Source organism: Acipenser ruthenus, chromosome 1, assembly GCF_902713425.1.
Source record: "Acipenser ruthenus chromosome 1, fAciRut3.2 maternal haplotype, whole genome shotgun sequence".
Taxonomy (NCBI): Eukaryota; Metazoa; Chordata; class Actinopteri; order Acipenseriformes; family Acipenseridae; genus Acipenser; species Acipenser ruthenus.
This window is the reverse complement of record NC_081189.1, coordinates 109,782,379-109,807,665: the sequence shown is the minus strand read 5'-3', so window position 1 is coordinate 109,807,665 and position 25,287 is coordinate 109,782,379. Positions and strand designations below refer to the sequence as shown.

Genomic DNA, 25,287 nt, shown 5'->3' with positions numbered 1-25,287 from the left:
ATAAGCTAACATGAAGAAAACACAAGCACATGAACTAGCATCAAGAGAACACACACGCATGAGCTAACATGAAGAAAACACAAGCACATGAACTAGCATCAAGAGAACACACACGCATGAGCTAACATGAAGAAAACACAAGCACATGAACTAGCATCAAGAGAACACACACGCATGAGCTAACATGAAGAAAACACAAGCACATGAACTAGCATCAAGAGAACACACACGCATGAGCTAGCATGAAGAAAACACAAGCACATGAACTAGCATCAAGAGAACACACACGCATGAGCTAGCATCAAGAAAAGAGAGACCAGGTTTAATCTCGGCAGTGTTACAAAGGTGAAAATAATGAAACAATGACCAATGCCGGTTTTCTGTTTCCTTTCAGCCTCCAATGGGAGAGGAGGTAAGTAGAAGGAGATGCCACTCCTCCTCCTCTTCAGCAGCAGAGGAAGGGGGGCGCTGGAGACACCCGGCCAACACCTCATCCAGGCCAGTGACAGCTGCCTCACAGAACACAGGGCCCAAAGAGAAAACTTCTGCTGGGAAGCCCACTGATAACACTGCCAAGGACACTGACACTGCTGAGAAATAAAGACTTCAGCGCTTCAGCGCTGCCTTTTTATATACCATGTAAAGCTCAAAGACCTGGTGAGGGTGCTAAAACAAACAAAAGAAAAACAAACTATTTTAAGTTCATCTTGTAATCTTACAGGAAACATTTTGAAGGTCTTTATTCTTATTTTTTTTTGCCCTATTGTGCATTGCCCGTGAACCTCATCTGATTTTGATTCATAGGAATTTAGAAATGAATGATCAAGGGTCTTCATGATCTTATTGAGCTAAAAGTTTACAAAAAAAAACTGCATTCCTGCTGTATGCAAAATGAGAAAACAATTTGGGATGCCTTACATTTCAATGAGGAATTCTTCTTAAAGAAGACAATGTATTTGTAGTTCTGTTACCATATTAGAGCTTTTGCATTCAACCTTTCCTGATATAAAAAGTAAAAACTGACGATTCAGTAAAAATGTAGGTATTTAAAGGCAGAGGGAGCAGGGGGATTAAGTGCTAATTGATTTCTCTAAATTCTATTGCATAGTTCACAGGTGTTAAGATGGTTTTGTGATGTACTGGGTATGAAGTGTACTAATGTTGACACTGGTTGCCTTTGACAACTTGAGAGTTTCTGTTATTGAAGGTTCAGTCAAATGGTTATTTGAGCTTGAGGAAGGAATGTCAAAATGACGAGGAATGTACGTCAGTAATAACTAACCTGTTTTCTAATTCAGTCTTGCACTGCTACTTAATATACTACACAGCGAGCTGAATTTGCACTGAAGCATGTGGCTTAGAATTGTCTGAATTATCCTTATTTCAAGACCTTAGTTATACCTTAATTTTATGCTCTAGAGTTTCTCTTCAAAGACATAGAATTGATTTTTAATTATTTTAAAAGTATTTTATTGTTGTAAATTGATTTAGTAGGGTTTTATTTTCATTTTTTGTGGGTAATTACTTTAAAAAGTGCTTATTTTTTGCTGAAATTATTTATTTAATATTTAAATTTTATTTTTAATTTGTATTAATTTAGGATGAATTTGGAATGAAGTCACTATTTAAAATAACATTTACTGGAGGCTGCTTTTGTAGAATGTTTCAGTCTTCCTGGCTATTCACTGGGAGACTGGAAAACTATTCTTTTTCTATCTGTATACGACACATCCCAGATAACTATATCCATCTGCAAAGGATTTCATCTACTCATCATTACATATCAGCCTAATGTATAACCTAAGCTTCCCTCTGAAAGGCTCAGTTGTAAAATATTTTGCTTGAAGATTGTATATACCACTAATCAGTATTTACTCAACTGTTTTTTTTCCCTCTTAATTAAATGTGTGCACATTTAGATTTAGTGTGTGAAATTTGTGGTCATTTTTTTTCCCCCAATTATATAAAAATGTCTATAAAAACAACAAAATGAATTGTAAAAAGCCATTTTCAGTGTTGTGTGCTTGATTTCTTTGCACTTGGATCATGTGATGCCACAATTTATTGAAATGTTGTTAATCTTCAAAAAGGTCAGCTATTTATATGAATTAAATTAAAGAAGTGATAACCACAGCGAGAGACCATACATTTTTGTAGCTCTTCTTATCCCATGCTGGGAGTGTATGAAGGCACAACTATCTCAAACTTACATTTTCACATGTACACAAGGTGGATGTAGGTCACTTTTCTTCATGTTACAAACAGCCACACTTGTCCAGAAGCTGGCCTCTTAGCTGTTTTTATTACCACAAATTATCAGCTGCCCACTTATGCATTCATTCATTCATTTATAGGGGTGTGGATGGATCAGTGGATTGTAAATGTGGTCACCCAAAACACATGCAATTGCCAAAATGGTATCCCCCATATGGTGAGAACATGCCTGAAGGTGCTAAAAATGCCCAATTTTGTATGTGGGAGATTACCTAGACAAGCAATGTTGGTGTGTGTGTGTGTATATATATATATATATATATATATATATATATATATATATATATATATATATATATATATATATATATATATATACATATACATATACACACTGGACTCCTGACCGGAGGTTTGTGGGTTCAATTCCAGGTGGGGGGGACACACTGCTGCTGTACCCTTGAGCAATGTACTTTACCTAGATTGCTCCAGTAAAAACCTAACTGTATAAATGGGTAATTGTATGTAAAAAATAATGTGATATAATTGTAAGTCGCCCTGGATAAGGACGTCTGCTAAGAAATTAATTAATTAATATAGATAGATAGATAAAGTAATCTGTCGCGTATCCGACTGCTGTGAGTAAGGGTGAATATGTGAAAAGTTGGATGAATGAATCCTGTTTTAAATATATACACAGCTGAAACAATTGCTATATTCACACAATTATTGTTTTGAGATGAAGCTATTATTAGGGAGCTCCCCTAAATCCCTGGTTTAGAAAGATACAGGGTATTAATGCTTGTGACAGAGTAGCCGTCTGCCGTGTGGGTGCCTGCATTCGCTGCTGAGTGACAGGCAGGAGATCGAGACGGAGGTTGAAGTTGATACGCCCCCCGCAGGAGAACAGGATTTATTTACATATCAAGTGAACACACTGAACAGCTCACGTGACACTTCCAGCAATCATTGTAGGAGAAAAAAATAGATTGAACTATTGCGCTAACATCCTTACAACACCGGGCAATAGTCTCCCTCTGACGTGATTGGTTCACATCACTGTCAGTCCCACTTCTTTTCAAAGGAACGCCCTCCACTTCCACTCTTAAGAGAAAATCGATTCTGTGACTTAACAGAAAACGAATTACAAAAGAAAGAAAAAACTTTGATAACTGCGGTATGATCTTCAGAAACATTTTATATTATTTATGTATGTTATTTAGTTATTTATTTATTCTGTATCAGCTATATTTAAACAAACTAGTGAAAATCCATAAATATTTGCAACCAAAATATTTGGCAAATCACACCCATAAAACCTATTTTGCTCCAGAAATGTTGGCGACCTGTTGCACTTGCAGTAGTATATTACTTCATTATCATTATATGTACAGCACTAAGATATTCATGCCAAACATGCTTACTTTTTTGTTCAAATGCGAAAAACTTGTAATAAAAGGCTCACAAATATTTATTACTTTACAGTATATAAAGTCATGTTTACTATCCAACTGACATAATGCAGTGCCCGTAGCCTGCGGCTTTGGGCATTACAGCTCCCTGTTGGTAGCAATATTCTTCCTTCGCGGCAATCATTTTCCACTATGGCCCTCCTCTCCAGTCCATATTTACTATTATATATATATATATATATATATATATATATATATATATATATATATATATATATATATATATATATATATTTACAACAACAAATAAAATTGAATTAGCCTTGGCCCCTTCACCTTCCTCAAGTGTCAGAATGGAAGTGAAGAACTAAAAATAAATATGATGTTTTCTGTTAGGCCATGGCATATCCTCTCATATGTGAATTTTATGTGTTGTTGTAAATCCCTTGAAACATACTTAAAAATTATACATAAATATGCAAGTCATTGACACAAGTGGTTATGCAACACCAACACACTAGATTGAAAATAATGTTGATAGAAATAAATGAACGCCTTGTGGACAGGCGTTTACATCACAAATACGAATCTAAATGAAAATCTAAATTTTACTTATTGGTGTGAACAACTTTACCACTTGATTTTGATTAAACTCTTTTCATTCTTGACTTGTGTATGTGCATTTTTTTTCTTCATTTTAAATACTCCATGCCATTGATAAAGAAATGTCATTATTGCTTCCTAGCAGGCCACAAGGTGCCAAGGAACTTTTAAAGTATTTAAAGGATTTTCAAAAATCAATTAACATAAGACTATCTTTAACATAATAAGTTGGTCAGTAGGGTCAGTAATAATATTGCTGGTGCTTTTAAGAAGGTAGGTAAGAATGGTAATATTTATTGAAGCCTCCGTTATTACCAGTTTCAGTCTTCATTTTTTATTATGGGTTTTCAATGTTTTACAAAAGGTGGTGGTAGGTCCCTCATGTATTTATTTGAAGTAGTCCTATACATTTTCCCTTTGTGTGGGGTATCCTTGGGTGTAAAAGGTGCGAAAAGGATGCTGGTGAAACAAAAGTTTTATACGGTCCATTACAAGCTCAAAATGGAAAAAAAAGTTGTTTATGAACATTAACAGAACACTGGATATATTTTTCAATTAATCAGAAACAAAGGGAAAAGATAATCCTATTATATTAAGGATGGTTGCCTGTGGTAAGTAGAGATCAATGTATAGTTAATAGATATGAACAGCTGTGTTTCCAGACACTGATGTCAACAGGCACAGCACCTGTCGTGTTTATTGGAGTCTTTCATTCCAACACATTTTTTCACTCTATCAAGGTCACATGCAGAAGTCATCAACCATAAACCCTGCACACAAAAATTGAAATGCATTTTCAATTAAATGTATTTCAAACCACTTAAATATGTTTATTAAACATGTATTACATACAAGGCTGCTCCACAAACGATGAAGACAATTGTAAAATAAATATATTTTAAATTGTTTTTAATCAAATTGCTGCTTAACATACTTAACATTGAAATGAAGTTGCAACTGCTCAAAAGTAATGCTTTTTCTCATCCCTTTAAAAAGCACTGACAGGTTTGACTATTACAATTGATCACCCTGACGTTAAGTTTTAGATGCTACTGTTATGTTTTCTACCTGTGGACATTTCCAGACCATTTAACAATATTTTAGAGGCCAAATTATTGACACCAAGCTTTTGACACACCTGAGCTTGTTACTTGTTCTTAAAGTATTTTGAAATACATTATTTATTTATATAGATTGTAGCAAAACATTTTCTTAATTCAATTTGCAGAGTTTTCATGAAATGTGTGTCGCTTGTTGTTTGTATAAGCACCTCAAGCCCTAAAATGAACAGGACCACTGGTTTAATCTAGACAGAAAACCCACACATCAGTTAATAACCAAATTGTTTATTATGCATGAACATGTCCATCTGCACTCTGCTACACATTCCACACCACTACAGCAAGTCTGAATTCAGCATAGCTTACATTGTTGTACGTGCTTTAATAAAATGTTACATATATATTTACAGAATCTGCAAGTTTCCTTCCCGAGTTTCACCTACCCATCACCGACATGAATGTTCTTCCTTTTTTTTTTTTTTTTTACCCCTGTCCCCGACACTTAAAAATAGCTTCAGCAAAAAAACAAAACAAAAATCATTATAACAACAAGAATAATAAAGCATGGGGCATTTGGCCATTACAACACGCAGTAGTGTATGATTTCCATCAACTACATATGGCAGTAACACTGAGTATACTTTGCAGTCTATATACAAGCTTGTGATATAGGAAAGGATTTCCAGTCGGCTTAGCGCTTCAGGCTGACAACAGCATGCCTTTAAGTCGGAGGGTTCTGTAAGGAAGTGGCTGTAAGATGAAGATAACGGGTATTATACGTTGTACGATTAATATAACGAGTATTATTAATATAACTGGGGTATTATATGTTGTCTTCCTTTAAATCTGTTAACATAGAAAACAACTGAAATAAGGCACAATTCATATGGACCATTTGGGGAGAATATAGACTTACAGTTGACTTTTGCGGCATGTAAACATAGTTGGTGAAACTTCACTTGCAAATAACTGGATACCCTCCTGAAATGAAGCCCGCCCAGTGACTTTCCCTTTTCAAATGGGAGATTCAGCTTTGTGATTCAACGTAGTTCAATGGACCACCGAACTCTGCAGTACAATCACATGGTGAAAAACTGGAAAACTAGTAGTGCAAACAACAAAACAGCAAAAAGAGAATCAATGGCATGGTACTGTTTGCTATGCTCCCTCTTAAAACAAACAAACATGCAACATTTACTTACTTGCGTATGTATTTTAAAAAGGCCCTTAAGCTTTTTTTTTTTTGGTCTGGGCTTTGTTTTATCAAGACCCATATGCTTCAGAAACCTACTAAACTTGAGCAACAGCTGATTGGTTGTGAATATGTAATGAGAAATAAACAGCCCTTTTGCAAAACCCTTCCAAGATTCCCACCCCATAGCAAAACAATAACCCTTTGCTTGACGTTACAGTGACAAAGAAAAAAAAAACGTGTTGGCAGCACGAATCGGACATGCTGAAATCATTAAAATCCCCACAGGAGTATACATCATGTTTTTTTTCTTTGTACAAAATATGTTTTGAATCCTCTGCCACTACAGGACAGAGCCTGGGCTGCTTGTGATCCTGTGGCAGAGGAGGAACAGCAGGGTCTGCAGCCCTCGAAAGCCCTGGCTTTGGTTTGATTGAACAGTTCAGTCGTGTTTCACGTGATCCTTGACGTCCTCCTCATCTGTGTATTCCGAGGGCTCGTCCCCTGGTTTCAGCAGCCGGCCAACGTAGTCGTACTTCTCTGAAATGAAATTAAATAGATGAAGCCTCTCTATATTACCTTTAACCTCTTTTCAGTAAGCTGCAATTTCTCAAAATCAAGTTCAATATATCTAGATGAAATGTGACCTTGATTACTTATGTGCTTTATCACGATAACATTATCATTCTTGCAAAAACTTTCGTATCAGATTCACCGAGACATAGCTTCCATATCAAACACAACTTCTGTTTCTCACAGTACAGATAGCAAATCATTCTCTCCATCTTGATAAAACTGCTGTGTAAATGGATCATGTCGGATGCAAACCCTTCTGCAGAGTAATAGCATAGCTGGAATGTAGCATGGAAAGAAATCAACTAAACAAGAATGAAATCCGCAATTCATTTCGCTTACTTACTTACTGCGGGAAAGCCCCGCCTTGAGCACATAATCAGAATTAGTTTTTGGATCAAGACAAAAAAAGGTAAAATAATGTGACGCTTCCATAAGTCACACACTGCTCAATTCTGTGGTCAATCCTCCTGTTCAATGAATGTGTTCAACAATGTGGGAGTGAAACAGTTAATTTTTACTAGACAACACCTGCAATGAAACTTTATGATCTGTATCATTGATATGGCCAGAGGTTAAAACAACGTGGCAGTGAAAATGGCTAATCTTTACTGGACAACACTAATGATTGAATTCAACAGAGAATTATAGACAACAGCTGGGGAAGGTGCACTAAAACAAGATGTTGATGTTGACTTGTGTTTACATTATTAGTGCTAGCCAGGGACATTTTTTGTGGATAAAAATAAGATGGAAGCATCTTACCCAAAAACTGCATCTCCCATTCCCTTACACTCTCCATCTGTACAGCGTTTAAATCAGAGAGGTCATCGTACTCATCTCGCAGTGCATCTTTATCAAGGCAGAAGGTCGCCAAGCCCCTAGACCCATCTCTTCCAGCGAAGATTCCATAGGGGCCATCTATAAACGAAGAACAGCAGGAAAAAGTGAAGACTCATGCAGACATCCTACCGGCACAGACAATCCCTGCAGGCACTGCTGAAGGGAATGCACCTGCTGTTCTGGGAGTCTATCAGCTTGCCCTGCCTGGGAATTGTGAGACAACTGTTTTTAACAAGAAATACATTTGCCTTCAGAGAATTGTAACCTCATCAGACAGTTCATTGATATAATTAATTATCTCTTTTTTCTTTTCATAAATTGCCAGGAGATACCTGGGATGCAACAGCTTCTTTCAAAACAATTACTAAAGTTGGGGTACAGTAGCTATTCTGATGTAGCAGAGCTGTGAGAATGTGCTATTATGGACCAATTCAAAAGACACTGCAATGAGCTGCCGCACAGCAATGTGAAGGCTTGAACAAGTCTACTTTGAACAGTTAAGCCCTGCTTTACTTGGATCCCTTAGCTTTACAAGCTTTAATGAAGATTATCTTAATGTGATATGCACAGTGACCCATATTTAACCCTTTGCAGTCCATTTATTCAGCGTGTCTCAGGCGTGTCAGGTCCAATTTATTTTCACACGCACTGTTTATTTTAGACGCGCTGTTTAAAAGTATTTTTTCACAGTAAAACAGGTTTAAAAGGCACTGCATATCAACAGGACACTCAGTATTGCATCTCCAGCCTTGACCCTTGTTCGCTGAAAAAGCTCTGCAAATGTCTGTGATATCACCATGTAACACAATTTTTGTTCCTGGGTAGTAAGTGTTATTTCCTAATTGCTTATGCCTCAAAAGTATAGAAAATGGCTATTATTCCCCACAAACTTTGCTTTTGTGACCAGGACAGTGATATTTTGAAATTTACCTATTTCCAATGAGAAAACGGGCGAATTTGTGTCTTTTTGTTCACATAAAGTCAGAAAAAAAACAACATATGAATCCAAATTAACATGTATTTATACTAAAGTAATACAAAAATGACTACAAAAGATTTAGAAGTGAGTAGTTTTTCGAGATTTACGATTATACTGTAAATCACTTTCACGAATCAGCCCCCAAATGTAGTCTCCCATCATGTTCTCGTTATACTGTCCTTGGTAGCGGCGTTCAAAGTCCAGTATATCCTGGTGGAAGAGCTTGCCTTGCTCCTCCGAGTACGCTCCCATGTTCTCCTTGAATTTATCAAGATGAGCATCAAGGATATGGACTTTGAGGGACATCCTACAGCCCATTGTGCCGTAGTTCTTCACCACAGTCTCAACCAGCTCCACATAGTTTTCGGCCTTGTGATTGCCCAGGAAGCCCCAAACCACTGCGACAAAGCTGTTCCAAGCCGCTTTCTCCTTACTAGTGAGCTTCTTGGGGAATTCATTGCACTCCAGGATCTTCTTTATCTGTGGTCCGACGAAGACACCGGCTTTGACCTTTGCCTCAGACAGCTTAGGGAAGAAGTCTTGAAGGTACTTGAAGGCTGCCGACTCCTTATCTAGAGCTCTGACAAATTGTTTCATAAGGCCCAATTTGATATGCAGTGGTGGTATCAGCACCTTCCGGGGGTCCACCAGTGGCTCCCACTTGACGTTGTTCCTCCCCACAGAGAACTCGGTCCGCTGTGGCCAGTCCCGCCTGTGGTAGTGCGCCTTGGTGTCCCTGCTGTCCCAAAGGCAAAGATAGCAGGGAAACTTGGTAAAACCGCCTTGGAGACCCATCAGGAATGCCACCATTTTGAAGTCTCCTATGACCTTGATGCCATCTCAGAAAAATGCAGATATGTATCCACTTAGGCAGCTGGAACTAAACTGAACTGGTGGGCTTAAGGCCCCTGTATTTATACAACTATTTATATTACTGGAAAGTTCTAGAAGTTACTCCAAGTTTACTCAGCACTGAATCTATCTGGAATGTTCTGGAAAATAGGTAAATTTCAAAATATCACTGTCCTGGTCACAAAAGCAAAGTTTGTGGGGAATAATAGCCATTTTCTATACTTATGAGGCATAAGCAATTAGGAAATAACACTTACTACCCAGGAACCAAAAAAAAAATAAAAAATTGTTACACGGTGTATTCTTTGAGCGCTGGATGCAGAAGCAGCTATCTTGTTTGTTTATGTCTGTGTTATCTCTGTGGTGCCGGGGGTATGTGTATTGCTGAGATCTGCCCCCTTTTTTTTTCGGCTTCTCTCGGCTCCTATCGGTCTCACTCGGCCATTGAATGGTTTTCTCAGCTTTTTCTTTTCGATGATGTCGGACAGGGTCCGACATTGGACCGGAAAGGGTTAAGATGCAAACTGCTATGCAATCATAGAAACAGTATCTCTCTCCATGATTTATGTATCAGAATTGCCCTGTGTTGTTTTGGTACTGCTCCTGGTTTTATATCTGGATAGTTTATATACACTCCGTACACCGTATGTCATAGACCTATTTGCATGAACTCCTGCCAGAGTGGTAGCTCATACATTTTATTTGGCACGTGCAAAGCTTCTTACACACTGACTAGCAAAGCTGCTCCAGCATGTGGCAGCCTATCTCTCTTACTAATGCACACGTTAAAAATATTAAGGAGCACTGCAAGTCAGATGTCAGGAAAAGACTAAGTATTTACTTTTGACGAAGCACTAAAATGTATAGAGGGTCATTCCAGCTAATGTACACAGGAATGTGTGCAGGAACAGAAGAGCTGTGTAACTCCTGCATGGTGAAGTGTCTGATGTTTGGAAAAATGCTCCTTTGTTTCCCATGTGCATGTTGACAGAGCCACGATGTCAGCATCTAGGTATAGTTGCTTTTTAAGACCTCTAGGCAAAACACAAACACAACCCCCCTGGTACACTTGAACTGGAATGACCAATAATATCTATGCTCAAAATAGAAACCTTGTTTAGTAGACGTAACTTGACCATGGTCGATTGACCATAAATAATATATTCACTATAACAAAGTCAAAGAGACATGGAACTCGGGAACCCTCTCTCAACAGGAAGTGGATTTCCACCTGTCAAGACCAGAACATCAACACTGAATGCCATCTCAAATCACTTATAGAAAGCATCACATCTGACACATTTCAAAGCAAATGCTGTACATTTACTCACAAACTTCACATAAACTGTGCATGTTCAGACAACAAAACAAGCCGGGTAAAACCATGAAAAGTTTCTCAACGCTACGAATAAAAGTGATCAAAACAAGTATTAAGAAAGTACTTTGTTAAAATGCAGCTTTTTTTTTATCAATATAAAAGGTAATTAAGCCATAGCTTTAAGGCTGGTAGAGTTCCAAGGAAATAAACAGGCTACTGAGTCTGTACATTGTAAGATAGTATAATACACTTTGATTTCCTGTAGCAGAGTTTACATAAAAACACACAAAGCAGAAACTATCTGCAGCACGTAATTGTAAAAATCTATTTGTGCAATGGCCACTTCCATTAATCAAAATGCTCAATTAATCAACCCCTATGATTGGATTAAGATGTCCAACAGCAACTCCTCAGATGCAAAACAAATGGCAAACCAACATGCAGCAATACAATGAGCACCGCTCTTGTGAAAACAGAAATATCATTTTTTTAGTACTTTAGTTTTCACATGTCAAGAGTTTTCCCAAGGTTTTTACTTTATAAACCAACTCGTAAACTGGAATTAAACTACCAGTAGTTATTCGATTTTATACACATACAGTTATGTAGCATGAAGGAGAAATCCTCTTTGTTTTGGTGCAGCTACTGGGGAGGATTTTACACCGGACGCGATGCGATTTGTCCTGTGATTAAATGGTACTTTCGCTGCGACACTACCTTTCACATCAGTGGCGACAGGCGCGAGCAATGTGATAGGCAACTCTCATCTGATTGTATCATCAGCTGGAAAAAAAAATCACATGTATCATAGTCCGGCTAATAACGAACAATACATAATAGCTTTTCAGAATACTTATTTCAGTAAAAGGTACAGTGCTGTGAAAAAGTATTTGCCCCGTCTGATTTTCTGCATTTTTGTACATTTTTCACATTTTATTTGGTCAGATTTTTTTGTGGATTGTAGTAGTATATAGAGGGAGTCTGAGAGAAAAAATGACACCAAAGTTTGGTGCTTCTTTCATTTGTTTGGTGTGCAAGGTAATCAAACATGCAATCTTCAGGTATGAAAAAGTTATTGCCCCCCCCTAGTTAACTCAACCCAATTAAAGGGATAATTAGGGTCAGTTGTTTGAGTACTCTGGTTAACAACCAGGCCTGATTTGGGCCAGCCCTGCCCAATATAAATCTGACTAACTTTGGCCCTTACCATCAGAGTCAAGTTGTCAGCACACAGGTTCTACAGGCACATCATGCCACAAACAAAAGAAATTCCTGAAGACCTCCGGAAAAAAAAGTTGTTGATGCCTATCAGTCTGGAAAGGGTTACAAAGCCATTTCTAAGGCTCTGTGGCTCCACCGAACCACAGTCAGAGCCATATTGTCCAAATGGAGAAAGTTTGGGACAGTAGTGAATCTTCCCAGGAGTGGCCGTCCTGCCAAAATCTCTCCAAGAGCAAGGCGTAAAATCGTCCAGGGAGTCACAAAGAACCCTAGAACAACATCCAGGGATCTGCAGGCCTCTCTCGCCTCGGCTAAGGTCAGTGTTCATGACTCCACCATCAGAAAGACACTGGGCAAAAATGGGATTCATGGCAGAGTAGCAAGGCGGAAACCATTGCTCACTAAGAAGAACATGAATGCTCGTCTCAAGTTTGCCAAAAAGCACCTGGATGATCCTCAAGAGTTCTGGAACAATGTTCTATGGACAGATGAGTCAAAAGTGGAACTTTTTGGCAGACATGGGCCCCGTTATATCTGGCGAAAACCAAACACTGCATTCCACAGTAAGAACCTCATACCAAAGGTCAAGCATGGTGGTGGTAGTGTCATGGTTTGGGGATGCTTTGCTGCATCAGGACCTGGATGCCTTGCCATCATTGAAGGAACCATGAATTCTGCTCTGTATCAGAGAATTCTACAGCAGAATGTCAGGCCATCCATCCGTGAGCTGAAGCTGAAGTGCAGCTGGGTCATGCAGCAAGACAATGATCCGAAACACACAAGCAAGTCTACATCAGAATGGTTGAAGTCCAGACTTAAACCCCATTGAGATGTTGTGGCAGGACCTGAAACGAGGAGTTCATGCTCGAAAACCCACAAATGTCACAGAGTTGAAGCAGTTCTGCATGGAGGAGTGGCCCAAAATTCCTCCACGACGCTGTGAGAGACTAATCAATTACTACAGGAAGCGTTTCGTTGCAGTTATTGCTGCTAAAGGTGGCGTAACCAGTTATTGAGTCTAAGGGGGCGATTACTTTTTCACATGGGGGCATTGGGTGTTGCATAACTTTCTTTAATAAATAAATGAAATATGTATCAATTTTTTGTGTCATTTGATCACTCAGGGTCCCTTTTATCTAATATTAGGTTTTGGTTGAAGATCTGATAACATTCAGTGTCAAAAATATGCAAAAATGCAGAAAATCAGACAGGGGGCAAACACTTTTTCACGGCACTGTAAATGAATCTATTGTACAGCTCCAGGTATTTTGATACTGCAAGAATGATCTTTTCTTCCGCCATTGTTTACTGAAGACACGCAAGGGACGACAAAAAAATACACCAATCCTATTTTTTTCACATCGCAGGCAGTGTGAACAGCTCGTATCAAAAATACATGTTTTATTTTTTTTGTCGTGGTGCGGTGTGTCGTACGACACGTTCGCTTGTCGCATCGCGTCCAGTGTGTAGAGGCCTTAACTCCAAACTTTATGAATCTCTTCTACACCCACCTTCAGGAACCACAGGTCTTTATCAGCCCTCAAAATGTAAGTGTAGGCCTACACGCCAACGCCCGAGAGGAATTCGGATGCCTAGCTTTCCTCTGATTATAAAAATGTTACAGGCCACATGAAGCTGAGAACTGATAAACCGAAAGGACATGACATGCAGCGTGATGATAAGAACGCAATGATTAAAACAAGAGGAAATCAGATATTTGTGGGTGAAGGCACTGGGAAATTCTGGAAACATTCAAAGAGGAGGTTAAATGTCTAAGAGACACAAATGGCAAAATCATAGATGAAGAAAAAAAAATAGCAAATATATTAAATGATTACTTTTCACAGGTTTTTACAAAGGAGGACACGGACAACATGCCCCACATGTCGACCTGTTCCTATCCAATTTTAAATAACTTTAGCATAACAGAGGCAGAAGTGTTAAAGGGACTAGGAGCTCTTAAAATAAACAAATCCCCTGGGCCGGATGAGATCCTCCCAATATTATTATTATTATTATTTGTTTATTTAGCAGACGCCTTTATCCAAGGCGACTTACAGACTAGGGTATGTGAACTATGCATCAGTTGCAGAGTCACTTACAATTACGTCTCACCCGAAAGACGGAGCACAAGGAGGTTAAGTGACTTGTTCAGGGTCACACAGTGAGTCAGTGGCTGAGGTGGGATTTGAACCGGGGACCTCCTGGTTACAAGGCCTTTTCTTTAACCACTGGACCACACAGCCTCCAATAGTACTCAAAGAAATGAAAGAAGTTATTTACAAACCGCTAACCAAGATCATGCAACAGTCTCGACACAGGGGTTGTACCGACAGACAGGAAAATAGCAAACGTAATACCGATCCACAAAAAGGGAGACAAAACCGAACCAGGTAACTACAGACCAATAAGCCTGACTTCTATTATATGTAAACTTATGGAAACTATAATAAGATCCAAAATGGAAAATTACCTATATGGTAACAATATCCTGGGAGACAGCCAGCATGGTTTTAGGAAAGGGAGATCGTGTTTAACTAACCTACTTGACTTTGAGGATGCAACATTGAAAATGGATAACTGCAAAGCATACGACATGGTCTATTTAGATTTCCAGAAAGCTTTTGACAAAGTCCCGCATAAAAGATTAATTCTCAAACTGAACGCAGTAGGGATTCAAGGAAATGCATGCACATAGATTAGGGAGTGGTTAATAGGTAGACAACAGAAAGTACTGATTAGAGGAGAAACCTCAAAATGGAGTGAGGTAACCAGTGGTGTACCAGAGGGATCAGTATTAGGTCCTCTGCTATTCCTAATCTACATTAATGATTTAGATTCTGGTATAGTAAGCAAACACGTTAAATTTGCAGACGACACAAAAATAGGAGGAGTGGCAAACACTGTTGAAGCAGCAAAGGTCATTCAAAATGATCTAGACAGCATTCAGAATTGTGCATTATAAATATCATATGGGAGATACTGAAATTGAAGAAGGGAACTATGAAAAAGACCTAGGAGTTTATGTTGACTCAGAAATGTCTTCATCTAGACAATGTGGGGAAGCTATAAAAAAGGCTAACAAGATGCTCGGATATATTGTGAGAAGTGTTGAATTTAAATCAAGGGAAGTAATGTTAAAACTCTACAATGCATTAGTAAGAGCTCACCTAGAATATTGTGTTCAGTTCTGGTCACCTCGTTACAAAAAGGATTTTGCTGCTCTAGAAAGAGTGCAAAGAAGAGCAACCAGAATTATCCCGGGTTTAAAAGGCATGTCGTATGCAGACAGGCTAAAAGAATTGAATCTATTCAGTCTTGAACAAAGAAGACTACGCGGTGATCTGATTCAAACATTCAAAATCCTAAAAGGTATAGACAATGTCAACCCAGGGGACTTCTTTGACCTGAAAAAAGAAACAAGGACCAGGGGTCACAAATGGAGATTAGATAAAGGGGCATTCAGAACAGAAAACAGGAGGCACTTTTTTACACAGAGAATTGAGAGGGTCTGGAACAAACTCCCCAGTAATGCTGTTGAAGCTGACACCCTGGGCTCCTTCAAGAAGCTGCTTGATGAGATTCTGGGATCAATAAGCTACTAACAACCAAACGAGCAAGATGGGCTGAATGGCCTCCTCTCGTTTGTAAACTTTCTTATGTTCTTATGTTCTGCAGCTAAAACTACTGCTTGTGCAGCTGCACTTCATTTGAAAGTTACTGTGCCCTACAAGCAGTTATTTGCACCAAAATAGATTTATTCTAGAATGTAGTCTTCTGTGCAATTTGCTTTGTCATTTAATAGTATATTTGGTGTAATTTTAGAAGCCTTTGGCAGAATGTCACAGTGAGACAAATTTTGGTAGAAGAGCATCTTCTTATGTAGGGTTAAGGTGGGTAAGAGGACTGTATTGTGTCAGCTGCATATGGAAAGCAGTCGGGAACTAATACCTGCAGATCTATATGGTGGAGACAGCTGCTCTATAGAGCACTGGAGAACTAATACCTGCAGATCTACATGGTGGAGACAGCTGCTCTATAGAGCACTGGAGAACTAATACCTGCAGATCTACATGGTGGAAATAGCCTGCTCTATAGTGTTGCACTTTCAAAGTTAAGTCAACCCAACTTGCTGAATATAATAATTCAGGGAGAAAGCAGGTATTGCAGTTGATGAAATCAAATTTAAACCATGATTAGTTATTACATGTGTGCATGTGTCATGTGTGCAGCGGTCACACTATCCTCTCCAATTTAACAGGAACCGGTGTCAGTCACTGCAAACAAATCAGCGCAGTACTTTGGGTGACCTTCAAAAAAAAAAAAAAAAAAAAGACGCAACGGTGTGTTTAAAGCGTGCAGCCTCACCACAAACCAACTCACCTGTGTGAGGCTTGTACCTGTCCATGGTTCACAGACACTGAAACTGAACACACTATTGGTCTGTTGAATTCGGAGTCTTTCAGCATGTTCTTCAGCTCTATCCATGCATTTATAAAGTATAAAAATAGAAAACACTACTGTACGCTTAAAGAGCAGCTTCTGTATTATTACCAGAAAAGTCAGCCTGCCACAATAAGCTTTACTGCATTTCTGTTAAGCAATCTACAATAAATATAATGGACTTGTGCCTTGATCTGTTTCACGAAGGATTAAAAATTTCAGAAAAATATAAAAAGCTTTTATTCTGTTTGCTAGGGCTTAAATGTTTACAGATAACTAAACAGGTACACCAACTGCATTGTTTTCACTTACCAAAATCATAAAGAAGCACTATTTAGAGAACAGCTCACACGATTGAAAACCAAACTGAAATTGTGTTAAAACAATGCCATCCAGGAAGAATGTAGGCCTACTCCACGTTTAAATGTTATGTCTAATGGTTATTATTTATTTATTTTTTTTACTGACGCCAGTAGCATTTGAACTCAACATCCCTACTGCTGCTGAACTGACCTTGCAAACAGACCCCTTTGCAGTTTCTTGCTTTTTATGGTGAATATTATATATCAAATGTACTGTATATTAAGCCTTCGGCTGTAATTCCTGATAAGACTGCATGAAATATGCAAACCTGTCAGGTGCCATGTGAATATTTTCAAACTGCCCATCCCTAGCTGCTCCACCCTTCACAGCTGTCAGTGCCACAATTATAAATCAACCACTCTGCTGTCAGTTTTCTACATTCTTCCATGACACTTCATTTCATAAGAGCTGCAGGGAGATGAGCTTCGTTGCCCGTTGAAACCTTCTTGTCATTCTATAAAATAGTTACTACAGCAGATAATACAAAACTATACAGCTAGAATTTCAGACAGTTTTCCCTCTCCATTAATACTAGGTTAACCGTTTAAACGATAAATAAATGCATACCGTTTTTACATAACAGTTAACTTAATACAAATTAATAAAATGTGTACAGTGTTCATACGCGGAGCACAGCAGCTGGCGTCAAAATAGAAAAGGGAGGAGTGTAAAGATGACGCAGTCAAAACGAAGTTGTGTCGAATACCTGCGAAATAAAAATAAAAACATTTTCGTTTAAGCAGCAGGTACGTTAATGTATTATTATTATTGTCTCTTTTTACTCAATTGTACTCCCAACTAGTCCCTCGCCCTGCCTCTGTCTGAAAGTTCTGAACTGGTTACCTAGTGCACTTCTGTAGTCTCTGATTTTTTTTGTGAAGGAAGTTCAAGAAGTTGCTTCATAAATAAGAAGTGTTGGAAACGGGAGTAATGAAGGGGAATCAAGTGGCACTGCAGCAAAAGAAGTGCCGACAACAATGACCCGATCAGCAGTAAAAAAAAACAACAACCCCAAAAGCTTGTGCTAAATGGCTTGATTTGCATGGTTTCTTGGCAGATATATAACTGCTGACTGTAAAAAATATTGCAGTCACTTTTATTGCTAGAACTAGTGGGTCTCAGTGCAGTGAAGTTTGAGAACCGATTACATTTTCGTTCATCTTTGGCGAGTACAGTAGTTTAAATTATTTTTTTTATTTTTTTAAACTAGGATGTTTTAGTTCAGTAGTTGTGGGCACAGTTTGTTAAAGCTGCAGTTTATCTGTGGTCATTTCAAGCAACGAAAAAAAGGAAGCAGGTTTTCTTCCAGGACAACCTTGTACTTGGCTTGATTCATGCCAAAGCTGCCCGATTCCAGCCTTGCTGAAGCACCCCCAGATCATCACCGATCCTCCACCACATTTCACAGTGGGTGCGAGACACTGTGGCTTGTAGGCCTCTCCAGGTCTCTGTCTAACCATTAGACGACCAGGTGTTGGGCAAAGCTGAAAATTGGACTCATCTGGGGGTGCTTCAGCAAGGCTGGAATCGGGCAGATTTGTCTTTGTGAAGGACGCATGAATCAAGCCAAGTACAAGGTTGTCCTGGAAGAAAACTTGCTTCCTTCTGCTCTGACAATGTTCCCCAACTCTGAAGATTGGTTTTTCCAGCAGGACAATGCTCCATGCCACACAGCCAGGTCAATCAAGGTGTGGATGGAGGACCACCAGATCAAGACCCTGTCATGGCCAGCCCAATCTCCAGACCTGAACCCCATTGAAAACCTCTGGAATGTGATCAAGAGAAAGATGGATGGTCACAAGCCATCAAACAAAGCCGAGCTGCTTGAATTTTTGCGCCAGGAGTGGCATAAAGTCACCCAACATCAATGTGAAAGACTGGTGGAGAGCATGCCAAGACGCATGAAAGCTGTGCTTGAAAATCAGGGTTATTCCACCAAATATTGATTTCTGAACTCTTCCTAAGTTAAAACATTAGTATTGTGTTGTTTAAAAATGAATATGAACTTATTTCCTTTGCATTATTCGAGGTCTGACAACACTGCATCTTTATTGTTATTTTGACCAGTTGTCATTTTCTGCAAATAAATGCTCTAAATGACAATATTTTTATTTGGAATTTGGGAGAAATGTTGTCAGTAGTTTATAGAATAAAACAAAAATGTTCATTTTACCCAAACACATACCTATAAATAGTAAAACCAGAGAAACTGATAATTTTGCAGTGGTCTCTTAATTTTTTCCAGAGCTGTATATATACACACACACACACACACACACACACACACACACACATTATATATATCCCACCTCAGCCACTGACTCATTGTGTGACCCTGAGCAAGTCACTTAACCTCCTTGTGCTCCGTCTTTCGGGTGAGACGTAATTGTAAGTGACTCTGCAGCTGATGCATAGTTCACACACCCTAGTCTCTGTAAGTCGCCTTGGGTAAAGGCGTCTGCTAAATAAACAAATAATTATATATATATATATATATATATATATATATATATATATATATATATATATATATATATATATATATATACATACATATACATACATACATACATATACACACACACATATACACACACACACACACACACAGTGCCTTGCAAAAGTATTCAGACCCCTGACCAATTCTCTCATATTACTGAATTACAAATGGTACATTGAAATTTCATTCTGTTTGATATTTTATTTTAAAACACTGAAACTCAAAATCAATTACTGTAAGGTGACATTGGTTTCATGTTGGGAAATATTTTTAAGAAAAATAAAAAACTGAAATATGTTGCTTGCATAAGTATTCAACCCCTGTGCTGTGGAAGCTCCAAGTTTACACCGATGAAAAAGATTGCCCTAACGAGGACACAATTACCTTACCATTGGCCTCCACCTGTGAACCATTAAAGTTGCTGTCAGATTTTCTGGATAAAACCCCCACTGTTGAAGGATCATTGGTCAGACTGTGAATCCGAAGGAAAATGAAGACCAAAGAGCATTCTACAGAAGTTAGAGATAAAGTAATACAAATGCATAGATTAGGGAAAGGTGTTTGGATATCCCAGTGAGCACAGTTGGATCAATAATCAGGAAGTGGAAGCTGCATCACACCACCCAGGCACTGCCAAGAAAAGTCCGTCCCTCAAAACTCAGCGCTCAAACAAGAAGGAGACTTGTGAGAGAAGCCACAGAGAGGCCAACAATCACTTTGAAGGAGCTACAGAGTTCAGTGGCTGGGGGTGGAGTAATGGTGAACCAGTCAACCATATCAAGAGCTCTGCATAACACTGGCCTGTATGGGAGGGTGGCAAGAAAGAAGCCGTTACTCAAAAAGTACCATCTGAAAGCACGTCTGGAGTTTGCCAAAAAGCATGAGAGTGACCCAGCTGCGATGTGGGAAAAGGTTTTGTGGTCAGATGAGACCAAGATAGAGCTTTTTGGCCAAAACTCAAAGCGCTATGAGTGGGCAAACCTAACACTGCCCATGCCTCAAGACACACCATCCCTACAGTGAAGTAAGGTGGTGGCAGCATCATGCTGTGGGGATGCTTCTCATCAGCAGGGACTGGGCATCTTGTTAAAATTGAAGGAAGAATGGATGGAGCAAAATACAGGGAAATACTGCAAGAGAACCTGCTTCAGTCCGCTAAAAAACTGAAGCTTGGGAGGAAATTCACCTTTCAGCAGGACAATGATCCCAATCACAAGGCCAAAGCAACATTGGAGTGGCTCAAGAACAAAAAGGTGAATGTCCTACAGTGGCCCAGTCAAAGTCCTGATCTCAATCCCATTGAGAATCTGTGGCACTATTTGAAAATTGCGGTCCACAAGTGTCGTCCAACCAACCTGAACAACCTGGAGCAAATCTGCCAAGAAGAATGGGCCAAAATCACTCCGACACTGTGTGCAAAGCTGGTACATACTTACCCCAAAAGACTTAAAGCTGTTATTGCAGCAAAAGGTAGAATACTTATGCAAGCAAGATATTTCAGTTTTTTATTTTTCTTAAATATTTCCCAACATAAAACCAATGTCACCTTACAATAATTGATTTTGAGTTTGTGTTTTAAAAAAAAATATCAAACAGAACGAAATTTCAATGTACCATTTGTAATTCAGTAATATGAGAGAATTGGTCAGGGGTCTGAATACTTTTGCAAGGCACTGTATATGTATATATATATATATATATATATATATATATATATATATATATATATATATATACACACATACACACACACAGAAGACTGGATCTGACTCATGTATGTATAGATTTCATTTCCCAGAAACCTAACTTGTCAAAGAGATGCAAGAGCTTGGCAGCAATCCTCAAGAATGTCAGACAGCTTTAAGATCGAATCCCCTGAAAGTCATGAGAAACACACTGTTGAGGCCTCCAGAGCTTTTAACTGATTCATTTGAAGGTGTACAGCAATCCCCAATGTTTTACAATCCATTTCCTTACCTTTGACAATATGGAAGTCCCTTGTGAGGCAGCATGTATACCCACTAAAAACAGAGCCAACAGTCAATCCATTTCAAAAACCACTGGTTCTCCATCAACATTCATAAATGTACATTCGGTACAGTGTGCTTACCTTAGCTTGGTCACTTTTGTAAATCAAAAGCAATTAAGAATAAATTCCCTGTATACCACTTGGTACAAGGACAGTCTACAAACTCTTTGCAGAACTAATACAACTCTTTCCAAAGCAGCCACAGTTCTAAATCACTATCAGAAAGTCTTGTATGTGCAGGCTGCCAACAGCTTCAAATTTGATACAACAATAACGTCACAGCACTGAAGTAAATGCAGAATCAAAAACATCTGACTGCATTTAAACTCAAGTTCAGTTAATGGTTCACATGGACATTGGAAAGTCACATAATACCATATACAAGGACTTAGGTCAAGATCACAGTCTTGTAACTGAAAATACGTATTTTTTTTATGTTACAAAGATGAAGTGAGAATCTCAGATGGAGATATGGCTGGAGCTTATAACAAATGTGTTAGCAAAATGGTTAATTTTAACTGGACCATAATCCTCAAGGGGATGCTTTTTATACTGTTGATTTTAAACCATCCTAGTTAACTATGTGGGAATCTGCATTTAGGGGGAGTGCCACAGTAAACACATTTTAAAATGTCCCAATCCAGCACTTCACGTAAGTGTCAAAGTTTACTGTAACTTCGGTACTGATGAAAGATGTTAATTTGGTTGTTACTGGACACTGAAGTTCTTATCCATGGAGCAGGGAAAGCAACTCAAAGGCATTGCAACACTGCCTTGCAAGCAAGCCTCGAGCCTTCCCTGGAGGGACTACACACATCAGGGATGCAGTTCAGTCTTGTCATAGGTATTTATTTAAAAAAACAAAAAAAGCTCAAAGGAGATGAACCAGAAGATTTGCATTCTTTACAGACATAAGGTGTTGTATGTAAACACACAGGATTTAAAAGAGAAGACTCCCCAGTACATGAAAACATTGATTTATATACAGGAAGGGACAGATATGCAAAATTAACCATTTGCACTAGTAAATACAATTGTATGGCCTCTGAAATCATAGAAACAACACCTTTAAATACGGGAAGTGACAGGACTGAGATTACAGAGGGTGGGAGAACACAGTCATGTTGCCCCTTCATTTTCATTAGGACTAAATTCACAAGCACCAACACTGACAAATAAAAAAAAAACATTTGTAAGTGTTGGTGCTTAAATTCTTAGAATAACGCCCCAAAACACACTTTCAACAGGGAGTCAGACTGTAAAGCCATGGTTTTATTTTGGCTCAGTAATTACATCTATTTGCATGCAAATGCCATGCAGACTGATTTAATAGAAATGCATTTTTACAAATAGATTTCCAAATCATTAAAAACTCAGGAATAGCGTTATGTCGTAAATACTGGCATTTAGCCAACTACCTGCTGTTACAAAAATCTTCATAAAAATAAGTTCCCAATAACTGATACTGATTTCAGATAGTCTGCCAAAGCTTACTGGTTTGGTTAAACAGCAATGTACTATACAATGAGCCAATGTACAGCACATTCACAATGGGCTGCCAAAAATTTACCTGAGCAAATTGTCATATGGAGTTACACATTTCAGCATTGCATTTTTCTTTGATGATTTTCTTTATTAGGTTTACATAGTTTAGTAAGTTGGCCAAAACAATTACATCAAATATCATATCTGCTAGTAGTCAATCACCACTATATTAATTCATATTATAAGAAAAAACTGAACCTTCTTCAGACACTCTCCCAAAAACACACTGCACTGTAATGACAAAGGGCAATGAGGTCATAAATGGCTATAGCCTTAGTAAAGCAAGCTACAAAAAATGGTTTGCATTATAGTGAAACCAACAAGGTTGCTTAACATACATAATCAAGTGTGTGTCGCTGTACAGTTGTGTACATTTTATGAACACCATAGGTTTTCATGGTATGGAATTTACTGTACCTCAGATAGGTTAAAAACAAAACACCCCACCACAAGATATGCACTGCTGCAGTGAGCAGTTGTTGCATCGCATACTGTAAATAAGACCTCACTGTATCAATCTGTTTACATAACTTAAACAGAATACAACGAGAAACTGTTTCCAGATCCACCGGGATTAAACCAACTTCACAGAACCCCAGTGAAGAGAAAGAATGCTAGTGTAGAGATGCTGGGGGTAGGACAAGTTAACATTAGTGATTAAGTAAGTACAGTTTATGGTAGCACGCAAAGTACTTTTGTGTTTTACAAAAGGTTCTATGTTGACAGCATATTAAACAAGCAGTGGTTTTTCAGTTTCAGTTTTTATTTAGTTGGTAAGATTATTATTTTGTTTCTATTTAGTTTTCGTTTTTAATTATTTAGCTTCAGCTAACTAAATTCAGAAAGATATATTTCAGTTTTAGTATCTTTTAATTAAGATTTTTTAGGTTCACACCGAGTTGCTGCACACATAATAAATAATAATAATAATAATAATAATAATAATAATAATAATAATAATACCGTATTAAACACTTAAAATTCCAGTTTTCTTTTTTGACAGCTCAAACACATTCCTCCATGTGCCACAGAGTATGAAGTCATGGAGCTTGCCTTGCAATATCAGTTGAATTTAAAAATAAATCTACGTCAGGAGAAACATATTGACAATTGTCGTATCTAATGTGTTCTCTGGCCAGCGCTTGCATTTTTTCGCTTACGCCAGCTGCCAAAATCAGTAACAACCTGCGTTCACTTTATTTTGTAATAATTCGATGCAAACTAAAACTACCACCTACAAATAATATGGCACGTTTTTTGCACTTTCAGTCTTTTCACGGTCTGATTTCAACTGCAGCCCTCATCTTAGCCTCCCACCGTATTAAAACAAAAACAGGACGTTCCAAACTACGTCAAGTTAAAGAAATTGGGTGTCTTCAAAAAGTGAAGATGACATTTACTGTTAAAAACAAATTAGAATCTAACGCGGCCTACCATTCATACTACAATTGTAGTCTGTACGTATTAGACCAAAAATGGACACGTCTTCTATTTACAGATAACGTGTCCAGTTTATCGTATCATCACTCGGAGTTTTAAGGTTACTGCCTTCATGACGAGACAATAATACGATACATTTGGTCGAAACCCAACTGCAGCGAGCACAGTATGATGTGCACTTCGACGTGTATATAAATACCCAGGCTCCCGTGACCCTGTGTTTGTTGCTCTGCTCTGTCTGAGCAGTTTCTTACTCGTATGATGTGACGTGATAACTGCAGCTTGCTTACCTTGCCCATAAAATCTCTTGCCGCTGGTGACATCAAAGACCTTCATATTAACTGCCATTAAGATTCGGGGGTTTTGAACTCCATCGTACTCCCTCAAATGCTCCAGAGTGAAATCTCGCCTCTTCATCTTGGGAAGATTCGCGGCCTCTTTCCCTTGGTCCGCAATCAAGCCGACCCGTTTCCCCCACCGCCTGTATATGCCATAGCAGACAGCCACCACCACCAATAAAACACTGACATTCACTAGCATCCCGACGACACCGAACCCCGTTTCTGGCTCCTCTGAAGTCACCGGCCCGCCGCTGCTGCCTGCTGCTTCACTGCTATCGTTTCCATCGTCCGCCATACTCCACGTTAGCGCTTACCCCCACAACACCGCCGCCCACAAGGGCTGCACTCAAATCTGATT

The 25,287-nt window shown here is 38.6% G+C and overlaps 2 protein-coding genes across 9 annotated transcripts in view; one reads left to right on the top strand and one right to left on the bottom strand.

Annotated features, from left to right (window-relative positions):
• The window catches only part of LOC117421243 (la-related protein 1B-like), a 57,204-nt gene extending 55,197 nt beyond the window's left edge, over positions 1-2,007 (top strand). For all 8 annotated transcript variants that reach the window (XM_059033793.1, XM_059033795.1, XM_059033801.1 and 5 more), the window contains one exon: positions 395-2,007. In XM_059033793.1, coding sequence (XP_058889776.1) covers positions 395-601 — 207 coding nt within the window. In that variant the 3' untranslated portion in view covers positions 602-2,007. The remainder of the gene's footprint in view (positions 1-394) is intronic.
• Positions 2,008-5,559: 3,552 nt separating this feature from the next.
• Positions 5,560-25,287, bottom strand: LOC117420702 (membrane-associated progesterone receptor component 2-like). Its single transcript, XM_034034239.3, has 3 exons — positions 24,879-25,287; positions 7,821-7,976; positions 5,560-7,022 (listed from the first exon to the last, which is right to left on the bottom strand). Exons 1-3 carry the CDS (start codon positions 25,222-25,224, stop codon positions 6,925-6,927), a joined length of 600 nt encoding a protein of 199 aa, XP_033890130.2. The 5' UTR covers positions 25,225-25,287; the 3' UTR covers positions 5,560-6,924.

Excerpts from the sequence above, each read along its gene's own strand:
- LOC117420702 (XM_034034239.3), bottom strand. The coding sequence starts at position 25,224 with ATGGCGGACGATGGAAACGATAGCAGTGAAGCAGCAGGCAGCAGCGGC. Across the intron at positions 7,977-24,878 it reads CAAGAGATTTTATGGGCAAG|ATGGCCCCTATGGAATCTTC; the intron begins GTAAGCAAGCTG and ends CTTCGTTTATAG. Across the intron at positions 7,023-7,820 it reads ATGGGAGATGCAGTTTTTGG|AGAAGTACGACTACGTTGGC; the intron begins GTAAGATGCTTC and ends ATTTCATTTCAG.